At 51.2% G+C, this 27957-nt stretch overlaps 2 protein-coding genes across 7 annotated transcripts; one reads left to right on the forward strand and one right to left on the reverse strand.

Moving 5' to 3' along the window:
- On the forward strand, window positions 1-7975 carry myoc (myocilin). The gene is made up of 5 exons (XM_076039269.1): window positions 1-695; window positions 3928-3987; window positions 4078-4167; window positions 6622-6833; window positions 6960-7975. The coding sequence occupies exons 1-5, from the start codon at window positions 191-193 to the stop codon at window positions 7539-7541; spliced, it is 1449 nt and encodes a 482-aa protein (XP_075895384.1). The 5' UTR covers window positions 1-190; the 3' UTR covers window positions 7542-7975.
- An 859-nt stretch (window positions 7976-8834) lies between these two features.
- Window positions 8835-27772, reverse strand: prrc2c (proline-rich coiled-coil 2C). Of its 6 annotated transcripts, none has more exons than XM_076039521.1 (35): window positions 27628-27772; window positions 23906-24075; window positions 23540-23714; window positions 23308-23420; window positions 23026-23151; window positions 22600-22898; window positions 22390-22466; window positions 22086-22222; window positions 21897-21984; window positions 21283-21487; window positions 20512-21172; window positions 20091-20263; window positions 19708-19975; window positions 19380-19590; window positions 16843-19293; window positions 16283-16446; window positions 15994-16148; window positions 15443-15911; window positions 15273-15358; window positions 14984-15178; window positions 14641-14898; window positions 14417-14509; window positions 14185-14286; window positions 13919-14090; window positions 13595-13810; window positions 13320-13441; window positions 13056-13228; window positions 12731-12962; window positions 12534-12644; window positions 12217-12411; window positions 11966-12117; window positions 11652-11778; window positions 11334-11567; window positions 10933-10991; window positions 8835-10890 (listed from the first exon to the last, which is right to left on the reverse strand). In XM_076039521.1, the coding sequence occupies exons 2-35, from the start codon at window positions 24018-24020 to the stop codon at window positions 10674-10676; spliced, it is 8631 nt and encodes a 2876-aa protein (XP_075895636.1). In that variant the 5' UTR covers window positions 24021-24075; window positions 27628-27772; the 3' UTR covers window positions 8835-10673. The 6 variants fall into 6 exon arrangements, with proteins under 6 accessions (XP_075895636.1, XP_075895639.1, XP_075895637.1 ...); XM_076039524.1 differs by lacking the exon at window positions 27628-27772 and adding an exon at window positions 26540-26944 and having other exon boundaries at window positions 21283-21466; XM_076039522.1 differs by lacking the exon at window positions 27628-27772 and adding an exon at window positions 26540-26944 and having other exon boundaries at window positions 8835-10884.
- Window positions 27773-27957: the final 185 nt, after the last annotated feature.

The raw sequence follows: 27957 nt of genomic DNA on the forward strand, positions 1-27957 counted from the left end.
ATATCCGGGAGCAGCCGGGGGAGAGCTCAGAGCTGCAGACCTGTCCGCTGAAGAGGGGAAGCACAACAAAAAAGAGGAGGACACACCTGAGCGGGAGTGGGAGCGGCAGAAAGTCTCCAGGAGAAATCCAACTGAGCGCTGTCACAGCTGAAAGACTTCAAGAAAACTCTTGCGTTAGAAAGACCTGAAGATGTTCCTCTTTCTGTCCTTGTGCGTGTGCGCCCTCCTGCTGCGAGGAGACGCCCAGGACCGGGCCGCCCTGTGGAGGGGGAACGACCGGAGCGGGCGATGCCAGTACACCTTCACCGTGGCCAGCCCGTCCGAGGCCAGCTGCGCTCAGACCGGTGGCCCCGAGCTGGAGGGCCTGAAGGCCAGGCTCAGCATGCTGGAGGTCCTGGTCTCCAGGCTGACTGGCAGTGGTGACCCGGTGGCGGCGGGATCCCCGAGGGCGGCCGGAGCTGCAGCCGCGTCGGAGGTCCAGGCGGCTCTGAACCAGGCGGTGGGCGAACGCGACCTCCTGCGGGGGGAGAAGCGGCGGCTGGAGCAGGAGCTGGAGAGGCTCCAGCGCCGGACGGAGGAGATGAGGAGGGAGACGGAGCGGCTGAAGAGCAGACCCTGCCCTCCGCTGACTCCTGCCCTGCCGCCCAACCCCGCGCTGCGGGGCGGCGGTGGCGGCCTGGCTGCGGGCGTTTCAGGTAAGAGGTGCGGTCGGAAAGACACCTTTGCGTGCTGGGAGCAGCAGGGAGTCGCACAATAACCTGCAGTGGCTGAAACCCGAAGTGGGATTTCAGAAAACCCTCTGGCCGTAGGGAAACAAGTACATTAGAGCAGAGCAGCAGCAGCAGTGACACAGAAATGTCAAGCATGTGTGGAATACCGTGCACGCGCGCTCGGGGCTGCACTGGCGCTGTGATCACATGTTCACAGCAGCAGCAGAGGTGACAAAGGTCAGCTGACACTGTAATCATCCCGCTTAAATCCCAGCAGAGACACAAAATACAGGAGAAACGTTGGCTAGCGTCCCATCACCGTGCATGCTTTTGTGTGCGTTTGTGTGCGTGTGTGTTTGTGCACTTGATGGTTTTTAGTGCCCCGCTAGTCTGCAGGGACGCCGGGCTCAGGTTTCCGTCCTCGCTCTCATACTTCCTGCCTGCGGGAGACGGTAGCAGGCCAGAGGGGCTCAGTATTTATGAGCTCTGGAACTGGTGTTTCCCTCTGGCGTGCCAAGCAGGGCGCGAATAGCCCGTTTTGAGGGGCTGGTGGGGGGAGGGGGAGTGGTTGGGCGAGATGATCGGTGGGTTTTCCGGGATGAAGAGGGCGCCGCTGGGGTCTGCAGAGATTAGATGTGTGCGGAGAGCCGGGGGGGAAGCCGGCCAGGCTGTAGCCGGAGAGGTTAAGCTCTCTGGTATTCTGTGTGTTTGCGGCGGCCAAACATTCATCAAATTGGCTTCCACGGCCGTCCTGAGAGCCGCGGCTGTGTTTACTCCTCTTCCTCCTCTGAGGGTGTTTACTTTTTGAAGCCCAGACCAGCAGACATCCAGAGCGCTGATCTCCCAACAGTCTGCTGCACCTGCCTTCCCGACGATGACTTGAGCTGCAGCCTCCTGTTGTTGAGGGAGAGGAGTGAGGGATGCAGGACAATAGATAGAAAAGAAGGCAAAGCATTTCTGGCCCGGGTGTTCATTTGAATGGAAAGTTGTTGTGATGTCATCTGCTCGACCTGCCCAAATGATGAATGATGAGTCATTATTATTCAATGTTGAATGATGAGTGAATGTGCTCAGTATTTCCATGAATTCACATCCAGAGTCCAGACATGTTGTTTTTTGTTGAGGAAGTGAGTCTTAGTGACAAATGCTGCCATCTAAAGTGACTCAGTTACTGAAAATCAAAACAGCTAATTCAGTGATTCACCTCATGTTTATCAGTTTGCCCACCTCCCATGAATATCTGGTCAGTTCCTCATTAGATACATAGGATTATATTGACAATCACTGGGACTGTAACGTAACTTAACGTAACTTAATTCAATTTAATTTAACTTAACTCAACTTAACCTAACTTAACTCAACTTAACCTAACTTTATCGTAACTTAACTTAACTTGACTAAACATAACTTAACTTATCTTAGCTTAACTTCAGTTAGTGCAACATAATTTAACACAGCTTAACGGTACATAAACAAACATAACTAAACATGATTTGGTTTGACTTGATGTAACTTAACTTAACTTAACTTGACCCAGCTTTACTTAAATTGACAGTATCTTGACCTAACTTACCTTAGCTTAAGCAAACCTAATTTTACCTAACTTGACATCACGTAATCTAACACAACTGCACCAAACATAACATAACATAACATAACATAACATATCAATTCCCAACTTAACTTGACATATCTTGTCGTGATGTGACTTGCCTTAACTTTCCATTACTTGACTTTACTATACTTACTTACTTACTTACTTTTCTAATGTGAAAGGCTTCATTACCTGGTTCTGATCCTGTTTTTTATGTGTAGCAGGCCGGGGAAAAAAGTATCCTTAGACTCTTCAATCAGTCAATTCAATTGGTCATGTCACATATATAGAGGGACTCTATACCAGACCTGGTTGGATTAATTTTTTCCCCAAGAAGTTGAAATCATGTTGGATCGTGGACTCATTTACAAGAACAGTGTTGTTGAGAAGCTGCCGTGTGTGCAGACCAGACCTGCAGAAGATCAGAACGCTTTGCAGAACTGCCCCTCTCCCCGACCACCTCCCGCCCCCCTTTATGGCAAATTAGGACCTGTTAAGTGAGGGAGAAATTCTCCCCGGCGACACCCCCCAAAAAACAAAGAGGCAGTATATGAAGGCAGAAGTGACGCGTGCGTGCGTGCGTGCGTACACACACACACGCACACGCACACGCACACGCACACGCACACATAGCTATGGCGTGGACGGGACAGTAGGAGAATGTGGCTCTTTATGATGACGAATTGCAGCGTCCTGTGGGAACAACCTCTCAGCTCCGCCCACCTTCCCCTCATTCAAAAGCCCCCCAAAAACACAGCTGACCTTTTTTTGTTTTACAAGCTTTTTAAATGGGCCCTTTTTTTTTTCTTTCCTTTTTTAACCTTTCGGCTTTCACCAAACGTTCTTTTGAAGCTGAAACCTTCCCAGGCCTTCTGCCTCCCGTTTACGGCACCCGCCGCCCCTGCTGCTCAATATCTGGAATCAACAATGGGCTTCCAGATGCTTGCGCTTAAAAGCGCTCTGGATCATTGAAGCCCCATTATTGTGTGGCACCAATTCAACCCCACTGTGCACGTGCGGGAACGCCAGGCGAGCACGTGCTCCTGCACATCACATCAACTTGACAAACACTTGAACCAAACGCTTCATCCCCATCATCACCTTCCATTAAAAACACATCTAAATACCTCGGCTTGTATGACTATAAACATCATTTATCAACAAGCAAGAGGCTGTAACTGTTCACACTGACTCACAGCAATCTTGTTTACTGTTAAAAGTTGCGTGTCCTGGAGGGTTGGGCAGCTGGATGGAGGATGAGGACAGTGATGGGGAGTGGGGGCAAATGAGGAGAAATGGGAAGGGATTGGAAAAAAAGCCAAATTTGCGGTTTTCACTTTTGAAGACTTGGTGATGTGGAGGGAGGGGGGCAGGGCAAGGAGGGGGTGTAGCAGGGGGTGAGGTTGGGTGGGTCCAGGGCGAACATGGTCTCTCTCCCCATCCAGCGACTGTCTGACTCCGGAGCAGCTGGGAATCCGCTCAGGCGGTGTTTGTTTCATCCTGTCACATTCCATGCTGTCAGTAGCGCCGCCGCCACACTGTCCCAGCACCCAACACAACACAACACATCTCAACCATTGTGGCCCCACACAAACCAACCAAACCTCTGCGTCGTACCTTCAGGTTCAAGCCCGATGTCCCACCTGATGGGCCGGTCCAACAGGCAGGGCGACAGCAGCACAGGTGGGACACCGGTTTTGTTTTGTTTTCATCACATTGAGCTTCCGGTTGCAGGATGCATCTCACCTTCTCCACCTCCTCCTTCTCCGACAGACTCGGCCTGGCACGGATCTCCAGGATTCCACGAGCTGAAGGCCAAAGTGACAGAGGTGCCGGCCCCGGAGATTTCCCAGGACAACACAGGTCTGCATCACACACCAGTCGCACACCACCACCACCGCTTTTCAGCACCATTCAGACAGCAGGGAGCCAAAAATAATTCAAAGCTGTTTTATTCATGAATGCTCTTCTGTTTCCTCCAAGCTATTAATAAACTGAAGAGGTGAAATTACATATAATACGTGTAATATATGTGCAAATATAAGTTAGTCAGATAAAGGTGCAAAACAAATGAACTTTACCTGTTTTTGCAAAGCGGTTTGCAAACCCTCATAAGAACACTTCACCTGTGTCAAAGAGAACTCGTAAAAAGTCAAAAGGTGCAAAAACACAAATGAAAAAAAAGGAGTACAACTATTAGATTGTTATCAAATCAATATTGATTAAAATGAAAAAAAAAAAACTAACAAAAGTCTGTAAAACAAAATTTAAAGCCCCGACAAACTCATACCTGAAGCTGAAGCCTCTCTCCCATTCACCCCCTCCCCACTGGACCTGGCAAACATGACACTCCCCCCTGTGCCCCTCCCCCCCAAGTCAAGACCCAAATATTGCTATTAATACTGCAGCATTTGGGGTGAGAATGCCGCCGTCATGCCGGTGCCCCAGTATGAGGCCCACCTGAATGATCGTGTTTGTAAATGTGAAGACGTCCTCGCTGCCCCACCCCCCCTCCCCTCCCCCAGGGGGGTCTCGCCCGCCAATACATGGCTGTCCCAAATCCACTTCATCACTCATGCCAGCGGACGGGAGGTTTATTGTTGGGCAGATCTTGGAAATGCACATGTAGTGGCCACGTGAGGTCATCAGATCTGCGATGAGGCCGAGCCACAGGGAAACCTACACGGCTCTAGGTGTATTTATATAATATTCTATCCTTAGCCTTAATCCTGAGCTACATCCGGGATGAAGTGTGCAAGCTGTTTTTTTTTTCTGGAACGAAACACAAGGCAGAATGATGATATGATCCCTGTGCTACAGGTGCTCCATGTGTTCTGACTGAAGATGATTCATAGGGCACATTAAGATCCAGAAAATGTTTTTATTTAGTCCAGTGGTGAAGGAAAAAAGTGCAGCAGGATGACAACAGCAAAGTCAGAGTCAATGGCATCGCTGTGATCTCGCATAAAAAAATAAAAAAAATAAATAAAAAAATAAAAATAAAAAATAGCACCTTTTCTTTCTTTAAGTAGGATGAAACCAAATAATGACCCGACAACAGTACAATTCCAATTTTGTTTAACCACAGTAACCACAGACAAACACAAGAAAACGACGGCATTCAAATGGATTTCTGCAATTCAACTTAAAAGGTGAATTTCACATATTATATAAACGAATAATATGCAAATCAATATATTTCAAGTTTTTATTTCTTTGGATTTTGCTGATCAGATCTTGCAGCTTAAAAAAACCCCTCAAATTTTAAAATAATTTTCTGAGTTTGTGGGTTTGTGGTTTTAATAAGCTGAAAATCTCAATCAGCAAAGTTACAACAAGGAACTCCTTGAAGATATGTCAATTTGTTGGTTTCATCTTTTATGTTAAATTGCCAAAATAAAACAACTTTTACTTGATATTCTAATTTTTCGGGTAGTACCTGTATATACACATATACATATATATATATATATATATGTGTGCGTGTTAGCAGGCCATCACTCCGGCTCAGTTGTGTACAGTATGGAAACGATGGAAATATTTAATCAAATTAAATTAAATAAGCGCATTTTCATATAATTGTGTGCAAATGAATTCATGTCATTATTTCCACTTTAAACAAAATAATGACATATTTATATATTTAATTGTATTTATTTATTATATATATTTTTTATATAAAACTGAGCATCAGCCACCAAAGTCATTTACTTGGGTGACAGGCAGGTTTTGATTGGGCTCACTAAAAAAAGAACTGGAACACCCATCACTAGATAAGGGAGTGTTTTAGGCAGGAGGTAAATATACAGCCTTGTGGTTTTCCTGGTAAGACAAGCAGGGTACCCAGGATGGGTTGTGGTCTGGTCAGTGCCTCTGTGTTGGCGACTCAGTCACAGCTGCAGCCAACAGAGACATCATGCAGTAGAATTGCATCATGGATCTGTGAAAAGAAATGACGGACTGCTGATTAGAGGCTTCACCTGCCCAACCTTAACCCCAACCATAACCCTGACGCCAACCGTAACCCAAACCCCAGCCCCAATCATAACCCCTACCTTAAGCCTAATCCCAGCACCAACCTTAACCCCAGTCCAACTCTAACCTTAACCCCATCCCTATCCCTAAGATAAGCCCTACCCCAACCTAAGCCCTAACCCAAAATGTAAACCTAAACCCATCCCCAACTCTAACCCCAAATGTAACCCAAACCCCAGCCCCAACTCTAACCTCGAACAGTTATTCCTCTAGCAATACATCACACCGTTCTCAAAAAGAAGCCTTGTCTCGCTCATACTCCCTCTCTTCTCTTCTGTGCAGGCTGTGGGGAGCTGGTTTCAATCGGTGAGCCTGTCACTCACAGGAAAGCTGACAGCATTGAGGGGAAATACGGGGTTTGGATGCAGGATCCGGAGCCGGTCTCCCCTTATGGACCTGACACCATCTGGCGCATTGACACGATTGGTGCAGACGTGAGGAAGCTGTTTGGATACGATGACATGGAGCAGCTCTCGAAGGGTTTCCCATCCAAGGCAGGTGTCACACATTGAAGGTGTTAGATATGCGGGGACCAGTTGGATTCCCTCCGTGGGAGCTCTCAAACTGGGTATGGTTTATGCAAACCATGCTAATTCTTCTCCATTCATTCACCATGTCAGGTGTTGCTCCTGCCAGAGCAGGTGGAGAGCACTGGTGCCGCCGTCTACCGCGGCTCTCTGTACTACCAGAGGCGCCTGAGTCGAACCCTGATTCGCTACGACCTGGCCTCGGAGAGCGTGGCGGCCCGCCGCGACCTCCCGCACGCCGGCTACCACGGCCAGTTTCCCTACTCCTGGGGCGGCTACACCGACATCGACCTGTCGGTGGACGAACAGGGCCTGTGGGCCGTCTACTCCACCAGCAAGGCCAGGGGCGCCATTGTCATCTCTAAGCTGGACCCGCACAACCTGGAGGTGAAGAGGAGCTGGGAGACCAGCATCCGAAAGGCCTCGGTGGCCAACTCCTTCATGCTCTGCGGCAGGCTGTATACGGTGGCCAGCTACTCGGCTCCTGACACCCTCGTCAACTATGTGTACGACACGGAGACGAGCCAGGGGAAGGCGTTGCGCATCCCCCTCAGGAACAAGCACCGTTACAACAGCATGATCGACTACAACTTGGCCCAGAGGAAGCTGTTCGCCTGGGACAACTACCACATGGTATCCTACGACATCAGGCTGGGCCGCAAGCAGGGGAACTAAAAACCTTTATGGTTTTGGCACGAGGACACTGTCGGCTAGCTGGTTCCTGCTTTCAGAGACTAAAGTGTAACGTGTGCGGTGGTAGTAGACAAGAGCCGGTATCATAGTCACCTGAAATAATCAGCCATGGTGAAGCGCTTTGAGAAACAGCAGCCCCTGCTGGCACGGCCGTCACACGTTTGCAAGAGGAATTATTTTTGTACCGCATTTAATTCAGGTGTACAGTGTGATTTTATTGTTCTTTTGTTTGAAGCCAGATGTTTTTATTGGAGGTCTGAGGGCCGAAGTGTGAATTTCACTAATAGAGCTTTGGTGGTGACACTTGCCATGTAACTCTCCCACTGCATATGGTGAATATTGCATGTAATTGTACAATTAAACTGTTACCTTATCATGAAACAAACTGTCCTTAATTAAAAGTTTGTTGTTGTGAATATATTGGGTTTCTGTTTATTAAGATGGTCAAGCCTCAAACCAGTGGTACTTAATTCCCTTAACTAATTAGAGAATTGGGTGGAATGTAGGTTGCAACAGCCATTCGCAAAAACACAACTCCTCCCCAGAATCCTTCAGAATCTTTGATCCTGCTGCTGAAGACAAAGATGCCAAATTCTACCACTTCAAAAACAAAACAAACAAAAAAACAACCTTCAGGTTAATTTGCAATAAATGTTAAAAAGTGGTAACTTAGGAGAAACATTTTTCAAAAGGATGACTTTCCATCAAAGGTGGAATAGAAGACATGGAAGACGATGTCTTCCATGAGAGGTGGACCTTTCAGCATAATTAAGAATCACTGCATAGTATTCTGCCATCGTACACCTTGCTAGGAAAGGGAAACAAGCAGAAACCCAATACTGAAAAGCACCTTTTACACCTTGAAGTCAGCATGAATCGTGCCAAGAACTACCTCTAGTGGTAGGTTCTGGGTTCGATCCCTGGCCGGGTCACACCAAAGACTGTAAAAATGGTACCCATTGCCTCCCTGCTTGGCACTCAGTATTCAGAGGGGTTAGACCACCAAATGATTCCTGGGCTCAGGCACCGCTGTTGCCCACCGATCCCTCAGGGGATGGTGGGTCAAATGCGGAGGACAAATTTTGCATAATTCAGGATGTTACAATCACTAAGACTTTAACTTGGCTACTGTATCTGCATAGAAGTGTTATAGTGACACCCGGTGGTCAAACATTAACAATCTGTGTGACTGCCGGCATATGACAAAAATCAAGCCATGCCAAAATAATAACAAAAATGGTTTGCAGTAGAAATCACACACCGCTGAGAAACATGTGAACAGTATATTATTTATTAGTTTCTGTAACCAAACCGAGAGAATGTAAATAAGACCGTACATATTTTAATACAGCGATGAAACCCCTGTACAAGTTCAAAATAACAAAAAAAAAAAAAGAAAAAAAGAAAGAAAAAGATATCAATACCCTCCCTCCCTTACCCTCTCTCCAATACAAGGATTCCTTTCCTGGCTGGGGTTGTGCTGAGGAGGACACCCCAGCGGCCTCAGGGTGCACACTACTGTACATATCTGAAGGGACCCCTTGACACCACAACCCCCGAGATGAAAGCGTGGTGGGTGGACAGCCAGCGGAGGTGAGGCAGAGACAGAAAACAGCACTGATTGCTCTCATGAGTCGAGACAAAACAATAAGTGTCCTTCTGGCCAATCGCTTCTAATCGCATCGTTGTCGTCGTCTCCGTCCTGTGTGTATGTGGACCCTCGCGGCGAGAAGGGACAGCGAGGACGGGAGACCCCCCCCCCCCCCCCCCTACAAGTTTGTCGGGGGTTTTTTTTCCTACGGTTTCCGAAACAATCAACTCCAAACCATTCCTACACACCGGAATAGCCCTGTCCTGCTATTCTATAGCTAAGGGCACTGAAATCAGTCAATAGCAGCAGGTCTGGGTGCTTTACAGTGAGTGTGTAGAGGTGTGTGTTTGTGTGACAGCGAGGATGGGTGGGTGTGAACGCAGTGAAAAAAAAAAAAAAAAAAAAAAGGGATCAAACCGCCGTGAACATCCACGTAAAAAACCTTCCGTCCGCTCAACTCAAACTCAAGCCGTCCTCAACAGGCCGCGACGTCTCTCGTCTCCGCGCTGCTTTAACCTTTGGCTAAATTTACAGGAGAGTCCGGCAACGAGCTACGCCCGCCCCTCCCGTCCATGAACACAAACACACACCCAACACACGCGCACGCACACACACACAGACGCACCCCGAATGCGTCAATAATAATAATAATAATAATTCTCAGGCAAGGAGATGAGAGCAGAAGGCAGGAGCAAAGGCTCACGAGAGGACTAAATCAACAGATCGATCATTAAATTCAATTAAATGCTGCTATTTTGTTTCACATTTCGGTTGTGGTAAAAACAAACAAAGAAAAGAAAAGAACACAAAAACGAGTGACGACAGATCTCTGATGTCGCGTGTCCCTTGCGCGATGACGTGGATGAAACCGTTGAGTGAGTGCAGTAAAATGAGGTGCATTTCCACGTGCACGAATCTCTGGATTAGTTACAATGGGCAACAGAAAAGAAGAAGTGTGCTTCACTAGATAAACGCCTCCTTAGCAAGATTGTTTCGACTACAAAAACAAAAATTCATTCTTTTTTCTTTTATAAGACAGTTTTTGTCCTAGAATATGTGTTTCTACTTGGGAAGGAAACAAAACAGATGAACCAACAGCTATGTAAAAAAAAAAAAAAAAAAATGGAAAAACTCAGCAGCAAATCTCGTTTCGTTTCAATTATTTTTTTCTTTTTCCCGACTCGTCTCTTATCTACCCTGACAGTAGAAAGCTCAGAAACGATTCGTGCCATCACCTTTTCTTTTGCCGGCGCTGAAACATGATGGAAGAATGCAACTCAAACGGCCCCGCCCACCGCGGGACGAGATGGGGAAAGAAAGAAAGAAAGAAAGAGGAGGACAGCTTCGACCCCACCTGACTCCACTCATCCTCCCCCACACTGTCTCTTCCACTCTCCCTCCCTCCCCACCGGGGTGGAGGTGAGGTGTTGACTGAGTGAATGAGGCTCTCTCTTTCTCTCTCTCTCTCTTCCATCCATCCATGCAGAACTTCCTGTGAAGACGTGAAGAGGGCCGCCAGCTCCCTACTTGCCCTCCTCAGGCTTGATGGCCTGCGGTTTGATGGGGCCAGTCCGTATGGGCTTGGCCGTGGAGACGGGGGGCTTGTCGGGTTCGGGTCGGTCACCGGCGCCGCCCTGGTGGTTGGGGGCGGGGATGTCGTGCGGAGGTTTCCCTCCCTGGTCGAGCCTCGGCACTTTGCTGGCTTGAGTTGCCTTGAGTTGCTGTTGCTGCTGCTGCTGCTGTTGCTGCTGCTGCTGCTGCTGCTGCTGTTGCTGCTGCTGTTGCTGCTGCTCTGAGAAGAACCTGTGGGTGGACTGGAGCACCTCCGCCCGCTGCTTGGCCTGCAGAGGGATGGATGACAAGGTTGAGGTCAGCTTAGTCAACACGAAAAGTGTTTAATATTTGGAGATTTTAAAGAAGAAACAGTGACCTCAAGGTGGTTACATTTAGATTGCAGCATCTTTTACTCTCCCCCCCTCCTGAGCATGTCACAGAGCTACGTGCGCCCAAACCTGGATACTGCGTCATGTTCACGAATTACTTTTATTGTACAGCGATTACACACTTTATTAAATGTATTTATGGGCAGCATATTGAGCTTTTACCAATATAAAAAACATAAATCAACCCAAATATTTCACACTGGTTCTTCAAGTCATTGATTCAGACGGTGCGCTACAGACCTTCAGGTCCTGTTCAGCCTTCAGCGCCGCCTGTGTGCCTCTGGGCACTAGGGGCGGCCCCGGGGGTCCTCGGGGTGGGTGCTGAACGTGCTGCGGCCTTGGATGAGGCATGAGACCACCGCCGATGTTGGGTGAGATGGGAGGGCCCATGGCTGAGCGTTGGACGCCCCCGGCAAAGGAGTTTGCATGAGGGGGGCGGACCAGGGGGGAGACGATGTTGGGCTGAGACAGAATCTGTGGGGAGGATTTTACAGTCAGCGTGAACACCAGGCTGTTAGATGAAAGACTAAAATCTAGAGTTTGTTTTAATGAGCGTACCTGTGGATTGAATTGGCCTGGGAAGTGCTGAGCCATTCTCATGCCAGCAGAACTGGGCTGAAACTGCTTTTGGTACAACATACTGTTCATTTTACTGGACTGGTTGCTGGGAGAGGTGGAGCTCGCCCTGCAGATGACGGGGAGAACAATAAATGTGCAAGCAGAGCATTAAGATGGGTTAGATAGGGTGTCAGAATTGATGGCATTATTAAGGTACATTTTTTTCATCATGAAAATACAAACATGAAAAGAGGCCGGAATCTGATTTTGAAAAGTGAGAGTTCTGTGCAATTTGTGCCTGTAGCTTGTCTTACTGTGTGAATGCAGCCAACGCCTCAGTTATTCTTGGAGCTCTAGGGCGGTACCTGTAAGGGCTGGAGGTGGGCGTGGTACTCCTGGCGCTGACTGGGGGCGTCCCAGGCTTAATATCCATCGCGCTGCCAAATAGTTTCAGATCCATGTCCATCTGCCGAGCAACATCGGCAAAACAAAACAGTTGAGGCCTTCGCTCTGAAAAAACGGAACTCCCCTCATCCCCCGCCGACCCAAATGCACTGGACGGTACCTTGCTGGTGGGCGGCTGCATCATGCTGTGGTTGGGGCCCATGATGCCCCTGTACGGCTGGGACACTGGGGGCTGTCGACTGAGCGTGGGGGGCTGAGCCTGGGGAGGAGTCGGGGGCAGCGCCAGGAGCGGCTGTCCACCGCCTGAGCCAAAGTTTGGCAAGGAGAGCTGGGAGCTGGGCAGGGGGACGGTCACCTGGAGACGGATGGGGACGCAAAAGAACAATTAACAGATTAAACATCCACCGCAGAGAACGTTGTTGTGAGAGGAGAGGGTTCGATACGGGGAAAGAAAAGTTCCGTTTGCATTTGAGTTACCTGTTGCATTGCAGAACTGGCCGACTGAGTGTTGCTATAGTAACTACTCTGGCTGTGCTGCTGCACCTGCCCGGAATACATATTTGAATGCTGATTCATGCCCTGTCGAGCCTGGAGGAGACAGAATGTGTTTAGAAGGTGTAAACCCCAGAAAAACTGAGTGCAACACAAACGCCACTCGGGCCCCTGGTGCTCACCTGCAGCAGGTGTGTATCGATGAGCTGCGAGCCCCCCATGCCTGAGGGCTGGTTCAGCTGCGGCTCAAACAGGATGGGAATGTGCTGGGTGGAGGAGGGCTGCTGATAGGCCAGGCTGGACTGAGGCTTGCCCAGGTCGGGGGCCTGTACGCCGGGGTAACTGTGCAGCGAAGGTCCTGACAGCATCAGGGAGGGCTGCGACAGGCTGCTCTGCATGAAGGCCTGCTGGGACCTGAGCAGTCGGAGATCACATTGATCAGTCGTGGTTGGGGGGGGGGGAGCCCCGCCATAACCTGGTCAAACGAGCCTAATGCTGTGCGTTTACCTGTAAGGCTGCAGAGAGGAGCTGAAGAGGTCTTGTGGCTGCGACACTGGGGGTCCAGTGCTGAGTCCCAGCTGAGCCTGGTGTGTGTGTGTGTGTGTGTGTGTGTGTTGGTGCTGAGGCTGGCCTTGCAGCGGCGCATAGATGGGAATGGGAATCTGCTGCACTGCCGTTGGCTAGAAAAGGTGAAAAGAGGAGTTAAGTCAGCGTTCCCATTTAGAATAATCTTCCTGTCGTGGCAAAAGGTGCGATGCAGTTCAATCCTACCTGTGAAAGTCCAGGCTGGAAGCCCTGCTGCTGTGCCAGGGAGGGAGGGGCCAAGCGAGGGTGGGGTGTGCTGAACAGGTGGCTCGTGTCCATGTAGAAGGCTGGGATCTGAGCTGCAGAACCTGCAAACATTAGCAACACAGATCAGATCAAGTGTGAGATAACAATATAGGAATGTAGAGAAAACAAGTGTGTGTTAACTATCAAGGATAACTCCAACCACCTAAAGTAATTTGGATTCTGTCAAAACCCGAGCCAAAGCGGTCTCAACTCACCTGCTGCAGACTGAGTGACGTACACCTGCGGGGTCTGCTGCTGCTGGGGCAGCAGAGGAGGCACGCAGCCCAGCTGGGAGAAGCTGCTGCTGCTACTGCTGCTGGAGGACAAGCCTCCACCCTGCAGCTGCTGAGGCTTCACCTTGCAGATGTTTGGGGGGTCGGAGGCCGTGGTGGTCTTGGTGCTGAGGGAGGAGGTCGTGTAGGTGCCAGTTCCTGAAGGTGGAAGGAGAGCAACTCAGGATCAGGATCGGGATTAGCCGAACAAGCTTTTGTGATCCATGTGGAAAAATGATGGTATTAAATGAAGCTGCTGTGTTGTACCTGTCAGTGAGGTGCTTGGTGTAACAGAGGCAACGGGGATCTGTGGCATAGAAGCGGAGGAGAAGGTGGAGTAGGACGATGCGCAGGAGGTTATCGGGGAGGAAGAGGACGTCACTGGGGAGTTTTTCTCCAGGATGGGAGAGTTCTCCCAGGCTTTACGCGCCGACTCCATCTGTGAGGGAAAATAAAGTGCTTAGAAAACGGAGATCCAGCAGAAGGTGGAGAGTTGTGTGTGTGTGTGTGTGTGTGTGTGTGCGCGCACACACCTTTAGTGTCAGATCAACAGTGGCAGGGGAGACGGTGCTGAGGCTGGAGCTCTGCTGCAGGGTCTCACGTCGAGGGAGGGGCAGCGAGTGTGGTAGAGCCACCTGAAGAAAAAAACAACAACAAATAAAGCACACCCAGAGGTCAGACTTGCAATTGCGTTTTTTCCTCACAATACAGACTTGGCTGTGATCCTACTTGTGTTAAAAATAAATATTTAGAGATTCTACTCACGCTGGCCACCAGACTCTCCTCAATTTTGGTCCCTCCTGTCGGAACGCTGTCGGCCAGCGAGGAGGACGGAGCTGTGTAGTCCGTGACCGACTCCTGACGGGGGAAAGGCCAGTTATGATATCACTTAATGAGACATAATTCAAGTCACAGTCTGCAATATGAATGAAGGCCATGCTGGGTTTGAAAGACGTGCACGGGGCGACCAGGTGCTGCGACGCCTCTACCTTGGCGTTGCTGTTGTACTCGGCCGAGGGGACAGTGATCATGACCTCGATGTCTCCTCCCAGCTCTGGCACTGTGGCGTCGCTGGTGGGGGGGCTGGAATCGGCGGCTCTGCTGACTACGCCCCCGGGGACTCCTCCCTCCAGTCCCTCCCCTTCTCCTCCGCGCGCATCTTTGGCCTTGCGGTTCTTGAGGGAGCGCTCCTTCCCAATGGGGCCCGGCTTGTACTCCTTGGTCTCGACGGGCTCCATCTCGGGAAGCTGGCAAGATTGGAAATGTCAAGTCGCCGTGAGTGCCAGGAATAACTGGGAAGCCGAAACGGCTGCGACGCCAGAGCGGACGTACCTTCTGTGTTTTGATTGGGCCGGCTCGAGGTTGCTTCTGTCTCTGTTCTTTGGGTGCCGGCAGCTTGTTTTCAGAGACGGACTCCAGCAGCGCCGGCACTCCGTCGCTGTCGGTGCTGCCTGCAGACGACGGCGCGCCAAACTGAATACTGTCGATGGCCAAATCAACGTTGCCCTCCGATCCCGACTTCACTCCCTGCAACACAATATAAGACGGGAGTTTTTCCAGTGCGTGGCCGGAACTCTGCAACCGCACACCAGAACGTCGAAGGTTTGTGACGAAACCTCACCTCAGAAGAGACGGTGCCAGGAAAGGAGGTCAGGGGTTTGTTCCACGCACTCACGGAGGGAGGCTGGGGGGGGCTGATTGGACCAACTGAAACATAAATCACTTTGATTGAGCTTCACGTGTCAGCCAGAAACACTGGGGGCTTTCAGTAGGAACGACTTGTCCACTCACGCTTCTTGACGTCGGGAAGAACAGTTGGGCCTGCAACCTTGTTCTCCCACAGCTCTGTACCCAGAGTGCTGTGCGCCTGCGCCGCTGCCGGCGGGAGGCTCTTTGAGGTGAAGTCCACATTGGCCGGCGGGATGGAGGGAAGAGGCGCCGCCGATGCCTCGAGATTCTGAGAGGCTGCGGTGGGCTGAGCCTGGGAGAGGTGAGGGTGCTGGGGGCCCGAGGTGGGCGTCGTCTGCTGCTGCTGTTGCTTCTGCGGCGGCGGCTGTGGCTGCTGCTGTTGCTGAGGCTGAGGAGCAGCGGCTGCAGGAGGCTGAGGCTGTGAAGTCTGTTGCTGCTGCTGCTGCTGTTGTGGTGGCTGCTGCTGCTGCTGTTGCTGCTGCTGCTGCGATGACTGCTTTTTAGCAAATCTTGGGGGCAGCTTTCCTCCACTTCCTCTGCCCTTCTCCCCTGCACCTTTTTTAGTCCAGTTCTGTTGAGCATCGAGATGTAAAGTTAAAACTGATTCAGGTGGGAGATGATTAGTTTAGCTGGAGGGCCGTGCTTCCACAGACCTGCGTGATCTGCTCTTCCTTTTTCCTCTTCTCCTCATCCTGCAGGCGCTTCTGTTGCTTCCGGGAGACCACCTCCGTGAAGCCGTCGTCGTTGGCGCTGGACTGGGGGTCCTCTGTGGTGGTGACCTCCGGGTGATCGTCGATGATGACGACACCTACGGGTGGCGAAAGGGGGAAATAAAAAAAAACGCGAGCCAGACATTTAAAATCAGTGTTCAGCTGAGACGCAGCCGGGGCCTGACGTGGGTTCCGGGATAATATTTTAGAGAGAATAACAGTAATCACTTACTAGCGTAATTGTTGAGATCAAACTGGGAGAGAGCGTTCTCCTTGGGCTTCTTGGCTGCCTGCTTGGCCTCGTCCTTGCGCCGGGCAGACTGCTCTTTGGCAGACCTCTGCACTCCTCCTCCAGCTGCTGCTGCCGTCGCCTCAGAGTTCTGCTGGCCTGCGGGGCTGTTTGGAGTTCCGGGACGGTGCACAGACAAGAGGAATCAATCACAAAATAATTGCACGAGAGTGTCAAAGCCTCTGATAATGCTGTGAATAGGAAAACAAAAAAAACGGCCCTCGCCAAGCGCATCGATGAGGTAACGTCTAAAACATCCAGCGGCACCTTTGTGGTCAATTAGCCAGCAAGTCTGCAGAGTGTTCTAGTGGTGGAACGCTGTGCAGCAGTTAATTAGACTGAACAGTAACAACAACACACAGTGGGTTTCTTGTGCGCCAACAAATCTACACTGTTAATTCTATCAAGCGCTTTCATTGTGTCCAGCTCACTGTGCAAGGCAGCGTTAACGTGAATGAACAGAATAAAAACGCTGCGACAAAAGGCCGATTGTTAGAACTCACCCCTTGCGGCCGGCTTTGGCCCCGCCCCTCCTCTCCCCCTTGCCCCCCGCGTAGCTCCGGCCCTGCTTGGCTCCGGCGTTGGCTCTGCGGTTGGGTCTCTCGGCAGGTCGCTGATTGGAGAAGCTCCTCTTGGTCGCGGCGCCGCCATCGCGCTTGGAGGCCCCTCCGTCGGGGGGGCTCTTGCTGGGGGTCAGTGGCCCCTGGGGGGGGCCGGCCACCGGGGCCGCGGCCGCTTCGCTGGCGGCCTCCAGCGCTCCCTTCCTCTCCTCGCGCTCCCGCCGCTCGTTGAAGTCGCTGCTCTCCGAGGCCGTCTCCCACTCCTCGTTGGCCTGGTCCGACGAGTTCTGGTTGGACAGGTCGGGCGACTTGGTGCCCACCGCCGTGATGGGGGGGCTGCCGGTGTCCGGCAGGGCAGCCTCAGCCGGGGAGGGCAGGTCCGGGGCGGGCGTGGCTGCTGGAGCGTCCGCGGGCACCGACACCGGCGTCCCCGGCGCTCTGGACAGGGTCGGGGAGAGCGAGGCCGGGGCAGAGCCGGAGGCGGGTGGGGCAGCGGCGGTGCTGACGGGCCCCGGGAGCGGGGGCACGACAGGGGCCGGGGACGACTCCCCGCCGGCCAGCACGGCCGCCTCCCGCTCTTTTAAGCGGCGGAAGCGGGGGGGCTTGTCCTGGCGGGGGGGCCTTGCCGGGCGGGAGCGGCGGGGCCTCTCGCGGCTGCCCAGGGGCGCCGCCGCCTCGCCGTACTTCTTGCCGTCGGGCTTGGGGTGCCGCCGGTCGCTCGGGGGGTTGTCGTACCGGTGCGCGGCCTCGGCGTCCTCGGGCCTGAAGGTCTCCATGGGCTTGGACGGCCACTGGGACGACGGGTCCCTCGGCGGCGGCCGACGGAGCGGCGCCGAGCGGGGGGCTCCGCGCTCCCGCGTCCCGCCCCGCCGGCTGTACAGCCCGCCCCTGCCCCGGCGGGAAGGCTCCCCTTTGGGCAGGAAGCCCGGCCTGGGTCGACCCTCGTCGTCGCAACGCGGCCCAGCCTTGTCGCCCGCGTGGGGGGGCCCGAAGCCCGGCTTGTGGGGGCCCGGACGAGCTTCCCCGGGGAGCTCCCGCCGGAGGGGCCGGCTGGGCTTGGCGCTGGGCTCGCGGTCCGAGGGTCCCGTGTCGCTGGCCGACTCCCGGCCGCCCTCGCTCTCCGAGTCCGTGTTGGAGCCGCGCCGGCGCCGGCGCTTGGGGATGACCTCGAAGTCGGAGCTCTCGCTGCGCGTCTCGCTCTCCTCGCGGTTCCGGAAGGCGGCCGCTCCTCCGGCAGAGGGCAGGTCGGAGCGGGACCGCGGCTCCCGGTAGGGGTACTCCGGCCGGCTGCGGCCTCGGCTGCCCCTGCCCCGGCCGCCGTACGTGCCCCTGTAGCTCCGGCCCCTGGAGTAATACTCGCCTCGGCCGCGGCCCTTGAAGTTGGAGTCGCTGGGCCAGTCCTTGTCTCGGTCCTTGTCCATGTCTTTGTCCCTCTCGCGTTCGCGTTCCCGCTCCCTCTCCCTCTCCTCCCGCCGGTAGGCGCGAGGGGGAAGGTTCGAGTCTTTTCTGGAGGGCAGCTTCGGCTCCGGGTGTTTCTCACCGCCGGGGAGCTTCTCAGCTTTCTCCTCCTGCGAGGAGGAGGTGGGGGCGGAGGACAAAGGCTGGGAGTCTCGGGCTCTCAGGTGGCCGGCTGGTGCTTCTTCTGCCTGGGCTGCTTCTTTCTTTGCCTCTGGAGCCCTGGAGCCCTCGGAGACGGCGGCGGCGGCAGAGGGAGCCTTGGACAGCGGGTCCTTTTTCAGCCGCTCTCCTCTCTCCCCTCGCTCATGGCGCTTCTCCCTCTCCTCTCGCTGCTCCCGCTCCTCCTTCATGTCCCTCAGGACGGGCTTCTTTATGGGCCCAGACCTTCGGATGGGCCTCTCTCCTCCCACTCCCTCCCTGCGTCCCGTCCCCGATCGCCCGCCCCAGCGCAGCTCGGCTTTCTGCTTGCTGGGGCCTGGCAGCGGCAGCTTCTCTTGTTTGAGTAATCCGTCAGCAGGCGGTGTGGCCCTGCTGCTGGTCACGGCGGCCTGGGAGTAGAGCTCAGCCTGGGGCCGGTCGTCCTGCTCGCCTGAGTCCTGCAGATCCAGGGATTTTATGCCCAACGATAGACCATCGAACCGAGACTCGTCGAGCTTAAGGGAGTGGCTGGAGCCTTGGGAAACGCTCAGATGGAGCATCGCCTGGCCAAGAGCTTCCACCTCTTCCCCGCTCGGAAGCCCCGGCTCCTCAGGATCAAAGGTGGGGCCCACAGAGATCCTGTCTAGGGGCCCCGACGCGTCATCTGGACCCTGAGTGAATGCGGACAGGGATTCTGTCGGGTCCTGGAAGAAGTTAGATTTATGCGAGTCTAATGCACTGTGGTCCTGCGGATACATGGCTGAGAGGCCTCTGTCAAGATCGACTCCAGAATCCATCCTGTGGAGAAATAAATGACAATGTACGATGTGAAGAAATCCGATGGTGAAATAAAAAGTATTTTCCTATCAGCTGTTCAAACATACCGTGGCTCCTTGTCAACGTCTCTTCCTTTTGGTGGAGTTGCAGTTGGCAAAGGCTCAGACTGGGAATATGGGTCTGATCCCCACACCATCCTCGAGTCTGACGCTAGGCCGTGGTCACGCATCGGCCGCGTCAGGTGGTCAAACGAGTCAGAGCTGGAGCTGGAATTGTCACCAGGTTCTCTTCGCACAATCTGCTTTGGCGGCATCCTCCCTGAAAAGGACAAACGGTACTTTCAAGCTGGCAGTTTAACTGATTTGCCTGCTTTTCAAAAATAATAAAATGCTGACTTTTCCCCTTTTTTATTTTTTGAATGAATTAAGTCCCCACCGGGATGAATGTTGGTCGGCATGTCCATTGGTGGACGTCCTGACATCATGCGGGGATCCATGTAGGACTGCATCATTAGCCAGCGAGGGTCGAAGCCCATGGAGGCCAGGTGTTGGTGGTGGGGGCCCATGGGTTGGTACATGGACCGGTGCTGCTGCTGCTGCTGCTGTTGCTGCTGGGAGGCTGGAACTCCGGCCCCGCCCGATGGGGACACAGAACCACCACTCTGCTGCTGCTGCTGCTGCCACTGCTGCTGCTTCATCTGCTCCTGTTAAGAAAGAAATTACCATAAAATCAAATCCTTTTGTTCATTTCCTGCAGACACCCACGTGTCGAGCTGAACAGCACCCGCAAGTCACAGCGTGTTAAGTGGTGACCCTGACCTGCTGTCGGAGGAAACGAGGCGGCAGAGACTTCTGAAACTGTTTGGAGTAGCCAGAGGAGAGAGAGGGACGCATCGCTGCAGCTGCTTCTCCCTCCAGCTGCGGCGGCGCCACGGGGACCTCCTCGCCACTGGGCGTGTCCATGTGAGGCAGAGAGAGGTGGGGCTCGTCCGCTGCAAGAACATTAAACCCCAAAAAATGATGTCCAACTGCATGTGTAACCGACCCAAAAAACTGCATCTATGAACATGCAAAGTTGACTTTTCTTTCTTTCCTATCTTACTCTTTAAGTAATTACTAGAAATATTTGATCTTATTTCTTTTTAATTCATATATTTTTTTTTCTCTTTGCACTGTATACGCTCCTGTAATTGTGGCTAAATAAAGACATTCTATTCTTTTCTAAAACCTGAAGCCTCACCTCGGTTGTCTTCTGTGTTGAAATAGTCTCGCATAGGCACTGTGGTTCCATCAGCCTGGTTCTCCTCCATCAGGGGGCCGACCTCTGCCAGAGAAGCTTCTGCTAAGCCCTGAGGCTCCGGCGGTGCCGCGGTGGCGACAGGTCTCTGGAGGGGCGGGCTCGGCTGGCGGACCAAGGGACCCTCCTCCTCCTCTGGACTTTGTTCCGCTCGCTCTTGCTCTTGCTCCCGCTCCGTCCTCTCCGCGTCTCCCTCCACCCCTCCCTCCGCCCTCTCCGCCTTCTCCGGCTGAGGAACCTCCGCGGAGGAGACCGGTGATTGTGACACGGGGGGCGGGGGCGTGGGGCTGGACGCGGGCGCCGGTGCCGGGGAGGCGTCCTCGTGGGCGGGTGCGGGTGCGGCCTCGTCGCTGATAGCGGCGCCGGCGGCCTCGGGTTTGGCCTCGGCGGCCTGCCGGTGCTTCTCGTTCAGCCGCTTCAGTTTCTCAGCGCAGGCGGCGAGACGCTGCTCCTCCATGCGCCGCTCTTCCTCCTCCCGCCTCCTCCGCGCTCGCTCCACAGCCTCGGAAACCTCCGACGGCTTCTTGCGCTTCTGCCGCCAGGCCTCAGGGTCCTCCTCGCCGGGCGCAGCCTGTGATTTGTTCCCACGCGCGGCGCGACCGCCCTGGAGGGAGAGAGAACGCCAGGAGAACTTGGTAAGGACGCTGTTTTGGGACGGCTGTCAAGAGGCGCATGAATGATGATAGGTTTGCACGATGCATATTAAAGTGTAACCTGGTAGTCCTGCGGTGCCGCTGATTTATTGTGTTGCCCTGCGCTGCCAGGTGATGGCGCTCTGGGATCTGAAGGGTCAGCCCATGAAGTTTTAGCAGCCCCGCGGTCTTCGGACCCCTCCTTCCAGCCATCCTGACTCTCCGGTGGACGAGATCGTGCACGCTCCACTTTACCCATCCATTCCCTAGGAGCAGCGCCAGCGCAGCTTAGTAAAGACAATCATCAAACACTATAAAAACAGTCACTGGGGAAAGATGCTCTTTGATTATTTATTTTTTTGGGATCCTTCACAAACAAACACACTAGTGATTTCTGGCCAATAACCACTCTGCCTTAAATACACTGTTGAAGTTGGTTAAATTATCATCATTCACAGTTATGCCTGTGGTCACTGGTTTACCTTGTCACCAGAATGAAAAACAACTTGCACAAGCTTAATTTGTTTGAGACGGAAAGCTATTCAGAAAAAGCATAACACCATGTTTTCTAAAGTAAGTGATATAGTAATTATTCATATAAAAAAAACGTTGTAATACAAGCCAAAAGGAGCAAAGTTCATGTTAAAAAAAATTAGTGCACTTTTTGAGATTGAGGCAAAAAGCTCAAACACTCACCAGTTGTCTCTTTTTTCTTTAGCCCCTTGGTTCTCTTCATCATCACTAAAGTTGAGTTTCTCACTGTAATCAACCTCCATCTGAGCTCCTGTTTTGAAAAAAAGAAAGAAAGACCAGAACTTACTATAAAATAACTTAACCAGGTTAAACAAAAGTTTATTAAAAAAAAAAAAAAATGGAGGCACTGACCTGCCCAGCCTTCATCAGCATCAGTGTCCAAGTTGTCCAGTTCTTTCAGTTCCGTTGCACTTACAATAGAGGGTCTGTCAGGGTCCTGGATCCAGGACTGAGGGGGAGGTGGCTGAGCTCGTCCTGAGCGAGGGGCCCTTGAGATTGGGGGAAAAAATGCAGAAGAAAGAAAAAGGTTTATCCTGAGGCCCGGAGTATCACTACTAGAACTCAGTATATTGAAAAAACAATAAACAAGAACAAGTATGTTTTTTGCTTAAGAAACCACAGCCTTGAGATAAAAAAAAAAAAAGAAGAAGCTTACTTTGATCCTTCTTGTGGTGGTCCAGGGTGTCTGTAGTTTCCTTGTCCAAAATTAATTTGAGGATAAGATTGGAACATCTAAAGCAAAAACATTAGAATTGTCATGATCGATTGAGGGTCCAACAGGCATGGAACAAAAAAACAAAAGAGAAAAAAACCCAAAAACCCGCTACAACTTGAAACGTCTCTCTAACCAGGACATGTGACTTACATAGGATGGCATCATGCTCCTGAAGGCGGGGTCAAAGTGAGTGGGCACTCCAGCGGGAGGCTGCTGGCCACCGTTAAGTTGTTTGGGCGGAGGAGGGCCAGAGAGGGGCGCTCTCTCCCTGGCATCCCTCTTCTCCCTCTGGCCATCGGTGGTTGCATTTTTCCCAGAGTCGTCAGCTTCCACCGGCGGCGTCGAGGTCCCGAGGGCAGGGCCACCCTCCTCCGGCGCCCTGTTCTCCATGTCAGGGCCAGAGCCGGTGTTCAGATTCCGTCCTCCGCCCTCTCTCCAACTTCCAACATCTGACGTTACAATGAATGTGAGATAAGTTATTTCTTCGAGCTTAGAGTTGAAACAAACACACATGTCCAAAAAATCATAATAGAAAAACAGTGAATGCTGGATGTGACTGCTGTCGGGTTCTTTTACTTTGAGGCCTGAGACTGGGACCTGGTCCATAGGGTTCCTCCTCTGGACTGTCACATTTCTCCGCCTCGCCAGCTGCCTGCAAGCTGGGGAACTCCTGGTGAAATTGGCTGCTCACACGCGAAGCTCCTATACATTATAAGCACATGATTATGATTACACAAATATCAGAGTGGCCTTACAGAGAAGCAGTGGAGGATTTAATCCTCGCTGGGCTGAGGTTGAGGGCTGCAACATGGCCAGCGGGTCAAATAATTAGGGAGGCCAAGTGGAGAGCGTACTTACCGTCGAGCTGCGGCTGCTTGCTGTTGGCCCAGGAGCGGCTGCCCCCGACAACAGGAAGCTCCGGCGGCTGGACGACAGGTGGTTTGTTCTGGGGTGGCGGTGTCTCCTGTTGTCTGTAAAACATGAAACAGAACAGTTCTGATTAAAAACTTTTAATGTACTATTGAGAAGACATCCTCCTCTGGCTTCAACTTAAAAAAAAGAAAAAGCAACACATCGGAGTGAAACGTACCTCTCGTCCCCGCCCTCGGGTCGTGATGCCCAGCCACTGCCGTCTTTGGGGACAATGTTGACGTTGGGGTCGTTTCCTTTGTTCTCTGCCTTCAAGCTGGGCAGGTTAGCTGGAGGGGGCATGCGCCGACTGGCAGCAACTTTGCCCAAACTTTGGAGCCCATGTCTGGCAGCCACTGGGAGCATAAAAATGAAAAAGGTTTTTATCTTTGATCTCAAGGAAGATGTGAGAATTATGCGGCGACATAATCAGAAACTATGAAATTAAGACTTATTCGCCTTTCCAAAACTAAAACCAAAAAGACTGTTCATTGGCTATTTTGTACAGTAAATTGCACAAAAGCAGGAATGGCTGTAGTGGATTTACCTGCAGTTTTCTGGGTTTCCAAAGACTTCCCCTTATAGGTATTGAAGAGGCTAAGGGATGCATACTTTGTCTTGCCATCCTTTGCCTTGGTGCTCTGCCCTGACTTCTCTGACATTTCGCTTGAAACTCATCGAGTCTGGTCCTTTGGCCTCGCCCCCAGAACCAGCCTCCTGGAGACAACAGAGGGAGAGAGGGATCAGACCACCTGGAAGCAGCAGGGTCAACACACGAGGTTCAACTACAGCTTACTAATTAAAGAACATTGCTAATGTAATCAAGATAGAATTTGACTGTCACATATGTATAGTAGGGGCTGTGCCATGAACAGATAGCATGTTAGGGGCTGTAGTGTCTTTCCCAAGTCAAATAGAGGTCATTTATTATTAACGCAGTGGTGGTATAACAGTGTCAGCCGTTAGGTGACTCGTGTGTCTTGATGTGTGTCGGGGCTCCAAGACAGTGACAGTCGATTGTATGCAGACTCAACAACAATTTTATGAGATGGATTTCTTTTTTCCTTCATCCTTGGAGGCTTCAAGCCAGGAAGCAACGTAGGAACACAGCCAGACCTCGCAGCTTTCAATTTGTGTCAAAGAAGCACAAGGGCTGAACAACAGCTATAGTTTCATTTTCAGTGAAATCCTTCAACATTATTCGGAAATCACCAACTCAAGAGTAATCAAAGAGAGGCAATATGAGCAATATGGCAATCTGAGTATAGCTGGAAATGGTTTTCCAAAAATAAAAATAGACATTAAAAGGGTTGCACAGACAAAGAAATACAAACTAGAAGTGCGACTTCAAATAGTTTTAGGTCTTTGTTTTTGACAGTCCTTCAATCGAACACACCACGTGCTTAAACAGCACAGGCTCTAAACATCATCCAACGGCTGTCACAAACCTGCGAGTATGACTTCAGTCCATTAATTGTTGTTTAATCGTGCACAAAAAAGAAAAAGAAGATGAAACGGATGAAAAGAGAGACTGTATTATTTCAGCTGAGCACATGAGCAGATGCAATGCATTACTTGAACTTATACAGCACACTTAATTTAAAATGATTTGACCTGCATCACTGCAATACAGTTTACTGGAGTGGTAGAACAGCTATTGAAGCCATTTGTCTGGACCTTGCTTACATTAAGCATCTTTACCTGTGCAATTAACGTTAACAGGAGCAACTGTACAGGCCGGGGCCACTCTGAGATTGACCCTTACACCCAGACAGGCAGACACACACGCAAGTCACCACAAGGCTTGTAATGTTCCTCTCATACGGAGGATGTGAAAGCCTTTTAAATATTGACTCAAAAGGAATTCATCGCCACATGAGTGGCCCTCATCATAAATAACTGTTTGTTATGGATCGAAGACTTCACACTTTGGCTATTGTTCACTTCCTTTCTAAGATTCATTTCACCTTTTTAATTGGTCCAATAAGGAAAGTATGACATCACAAAAAGCAAAACTTTCTGTTTCTGGATTGCACGATTGCAGCCAGGAACATTTCTTACCTGACAGGATAATGATGCTTAGCAGAAAGAGCAAATAGAAAATACATTCCTGGAAAATGTCTCTTCCCTTTGACAAGACCCTGGTGTGTACGGATGCTGTCTTGAGGGGCAGAGAAGAGGTTGAACCAATTAAGTGTATTGTGGTGCTTCAAGCACCAGGCAATCAATACCACTGTGCTGCTCTCCCTTGGGAGCTGCTGGTAAATTTATCAAGTCTGTAATGAAACTGGGTACCATGACCATTGCCCTAAGCAAGTCCCATCAACTGCAGCCTCATCTAGGCAACATTACAAGGCATCAAACAGTCTTGAGCTATTCACTTGCTTATGTATGTCTTAATGAAATGCCACAGCTTTTGCATGCAAACGGCTGTCAAATTGGACAACAAATCTATCAAACAAGAAGTCTGTCTTACTCCTACACTGCGTAATTAGAGGCAAGACCGTACATGGACACAGTACACCAATGGTCACTAAAACACGTTGCATTTCCGTCTTTCTTTCCATTTCAACGAGCATAGTTCAAAACCCTAAAACTGCATTTGGGCAATAGGAAAATTGCTATCCTTCTAAGACCTCACAGCGGAGACCAGTGTGACTCATACCCCACTACTTTGTACAGACCTTGCAGCACCTTATGGCGCAAGGGAGCACTAATTAAGACAGGAAAGCTGCCACATATATCTACTAAAACGCGCCGTGCCGGTAAATCACTGCAGATGATGAGTGTGCAATCCAGCCCTGATGAATCAAGCTGCTGGTGGGCTGGATGGCTGATGCCGGCAGGGAGCAGAGGCCCTCCGCCCGAACACTGCCACGGACTGTGCAACACATCCCAATCTGACACGGCAAAGTTTTATACCACGAACGACGACGTTCACGCACAATATTTCATGGGTCAAAGTCGGCCACGCTTCTGTCCGTGGCCGCCACCTCGCACCGCGGTGCTAGCTCAGTTCCATTTCTCACGAGTCGCCATCACATCCACTTTCGGCACTTTGCTGGCCAGAGCACGCTAAACAAGCTAGCACTCCGGAGCACACACACACACACACCGCAACGCCGCAGACTTCCACTGTGCACAACTTTGAAGTTTCGATTTGAAAGGCATGGAAACCTACCTGCCACAGCCGGTCCTTCTGCTTATTGTGCGAGTCGACTTTCAAATAAACGATTTCGGCCTGGTGTGTGCTGGGATGGGGGACTCCGCGTCTGGCCGGTGGATTACAAAAGCTGGCTAGCCTGCTGCTAACCCACTCCGGCTAACGTCGCTAGCAGCTTGGCTCGTTGGCTTGCCAACAAACCGCTCCTCACATGCACGGCTCCCGCTGCGTGTCTCTCCGCACCGTTTCCAGCCGACAGCCGGTATCAATTGGTTGGGCTCTGACTGCGGGAACCGGTGAGCGGCTGTCCCGTGGTTCCGTCTCTTCCCCCACCCGTTATCTCGTGCCAGACGGTTTCCCGAGTTGAGTAAGGCCCCGCTCGCGCCGCGGCCTGTCGCACAATCAAAGATGGCAGATTCTTGTTGCCAGGTCTCTTCGCTAACAATCCACATTCGAGTCCTAACTCCAGGGTTCTGGGCATCCAGATGCTCGAGTGTCGTCGTTAAAGATCTCTCAAAAGGAGGCACATTTTAACTCCTATCGTTGAATAAGAATGTATAGATTTCTGACGCACAAATCAAATTTTAGACGTATTTAACAGCCTTGAATTAAGATCCAATGTAATGTGATACTGACATTGTATCTGTAAATGTTTGATTTTATGCAAATATGGTTATCATTTAGGTACAGTGGCCTTCATTATGTTAATTAAGAAAAAATATATAAAAAATATTTTGTGTCCTGACCCTGATACGAGCCTACATCAGTCCAGATTTAGTATTTCTCTATTTCACTTACATTGACTGACACATATTTTAGATTTGGTGACAAGTTCACTAAATTGTTTAAATGTTCTAACAAGAAAATTTACTGAAAATAATTTGATGACTGTATCATAAGTATTGGAGTTAAGCATTTAGACCTTGTTGTCTTGTGCTTGCTTTAATGTCAAACACAAGCACGCACTGAAAACCACGTCAATAAATGTTGACAGTTACTCTGTTTGAATGGCTATCACCCTCCTATTAAAACCAGAGCAATTTAAAAAAAAGTTTGTGCAAAACAGGTAAACACAAAATACGTTTTTGTATTTTGCGATTCCTTACTTGGGGAAGAATCGGCATTCCCACACCTGGCAACCCAAATCTTGGGTCGTCACGCGTGGCGATTCTTCTTCCGGTGTATCTCGGCTGCTCACGAGGGGCGGGCCATATGAGGTCGATTCAAAACTCCAGCTTCAAAGTAAATTCTTTCTGTCTTTAAATGTTGCTTTTTATCTCTCACCTTCAATCTCGTCAAGGGACGTTGTCCATCCTTTGCTTAGAAAGACATTCTTCGAACCGTCAGAGAGCCCACGAGTCAAGCGAATTCAAAGGAAAGGGGACATCTTGAGAAAGGTTCTAATGCCGCGATTATTTGGAATAGTTAAACATTTC

The sequence above is a fragment of the Nelusetta ayraudi genome, unplaced genomic scaffold, assembly GCF_046127955.1.
Source record: "Nelusetta ayraudi isolate G7.1 ecotype Tasmania unplaced genomic scaffold, CSIRO-AGI_Nayr_v1 ptg000059l, whole genome shotgun sequence".
Lineage (NCBI taxonomy): Eukaryota > Metazoa > Chordata > Actinopteri > Tetraodontiformes > Monacanthidae > Nelusetta > Nelusetta ayraudi.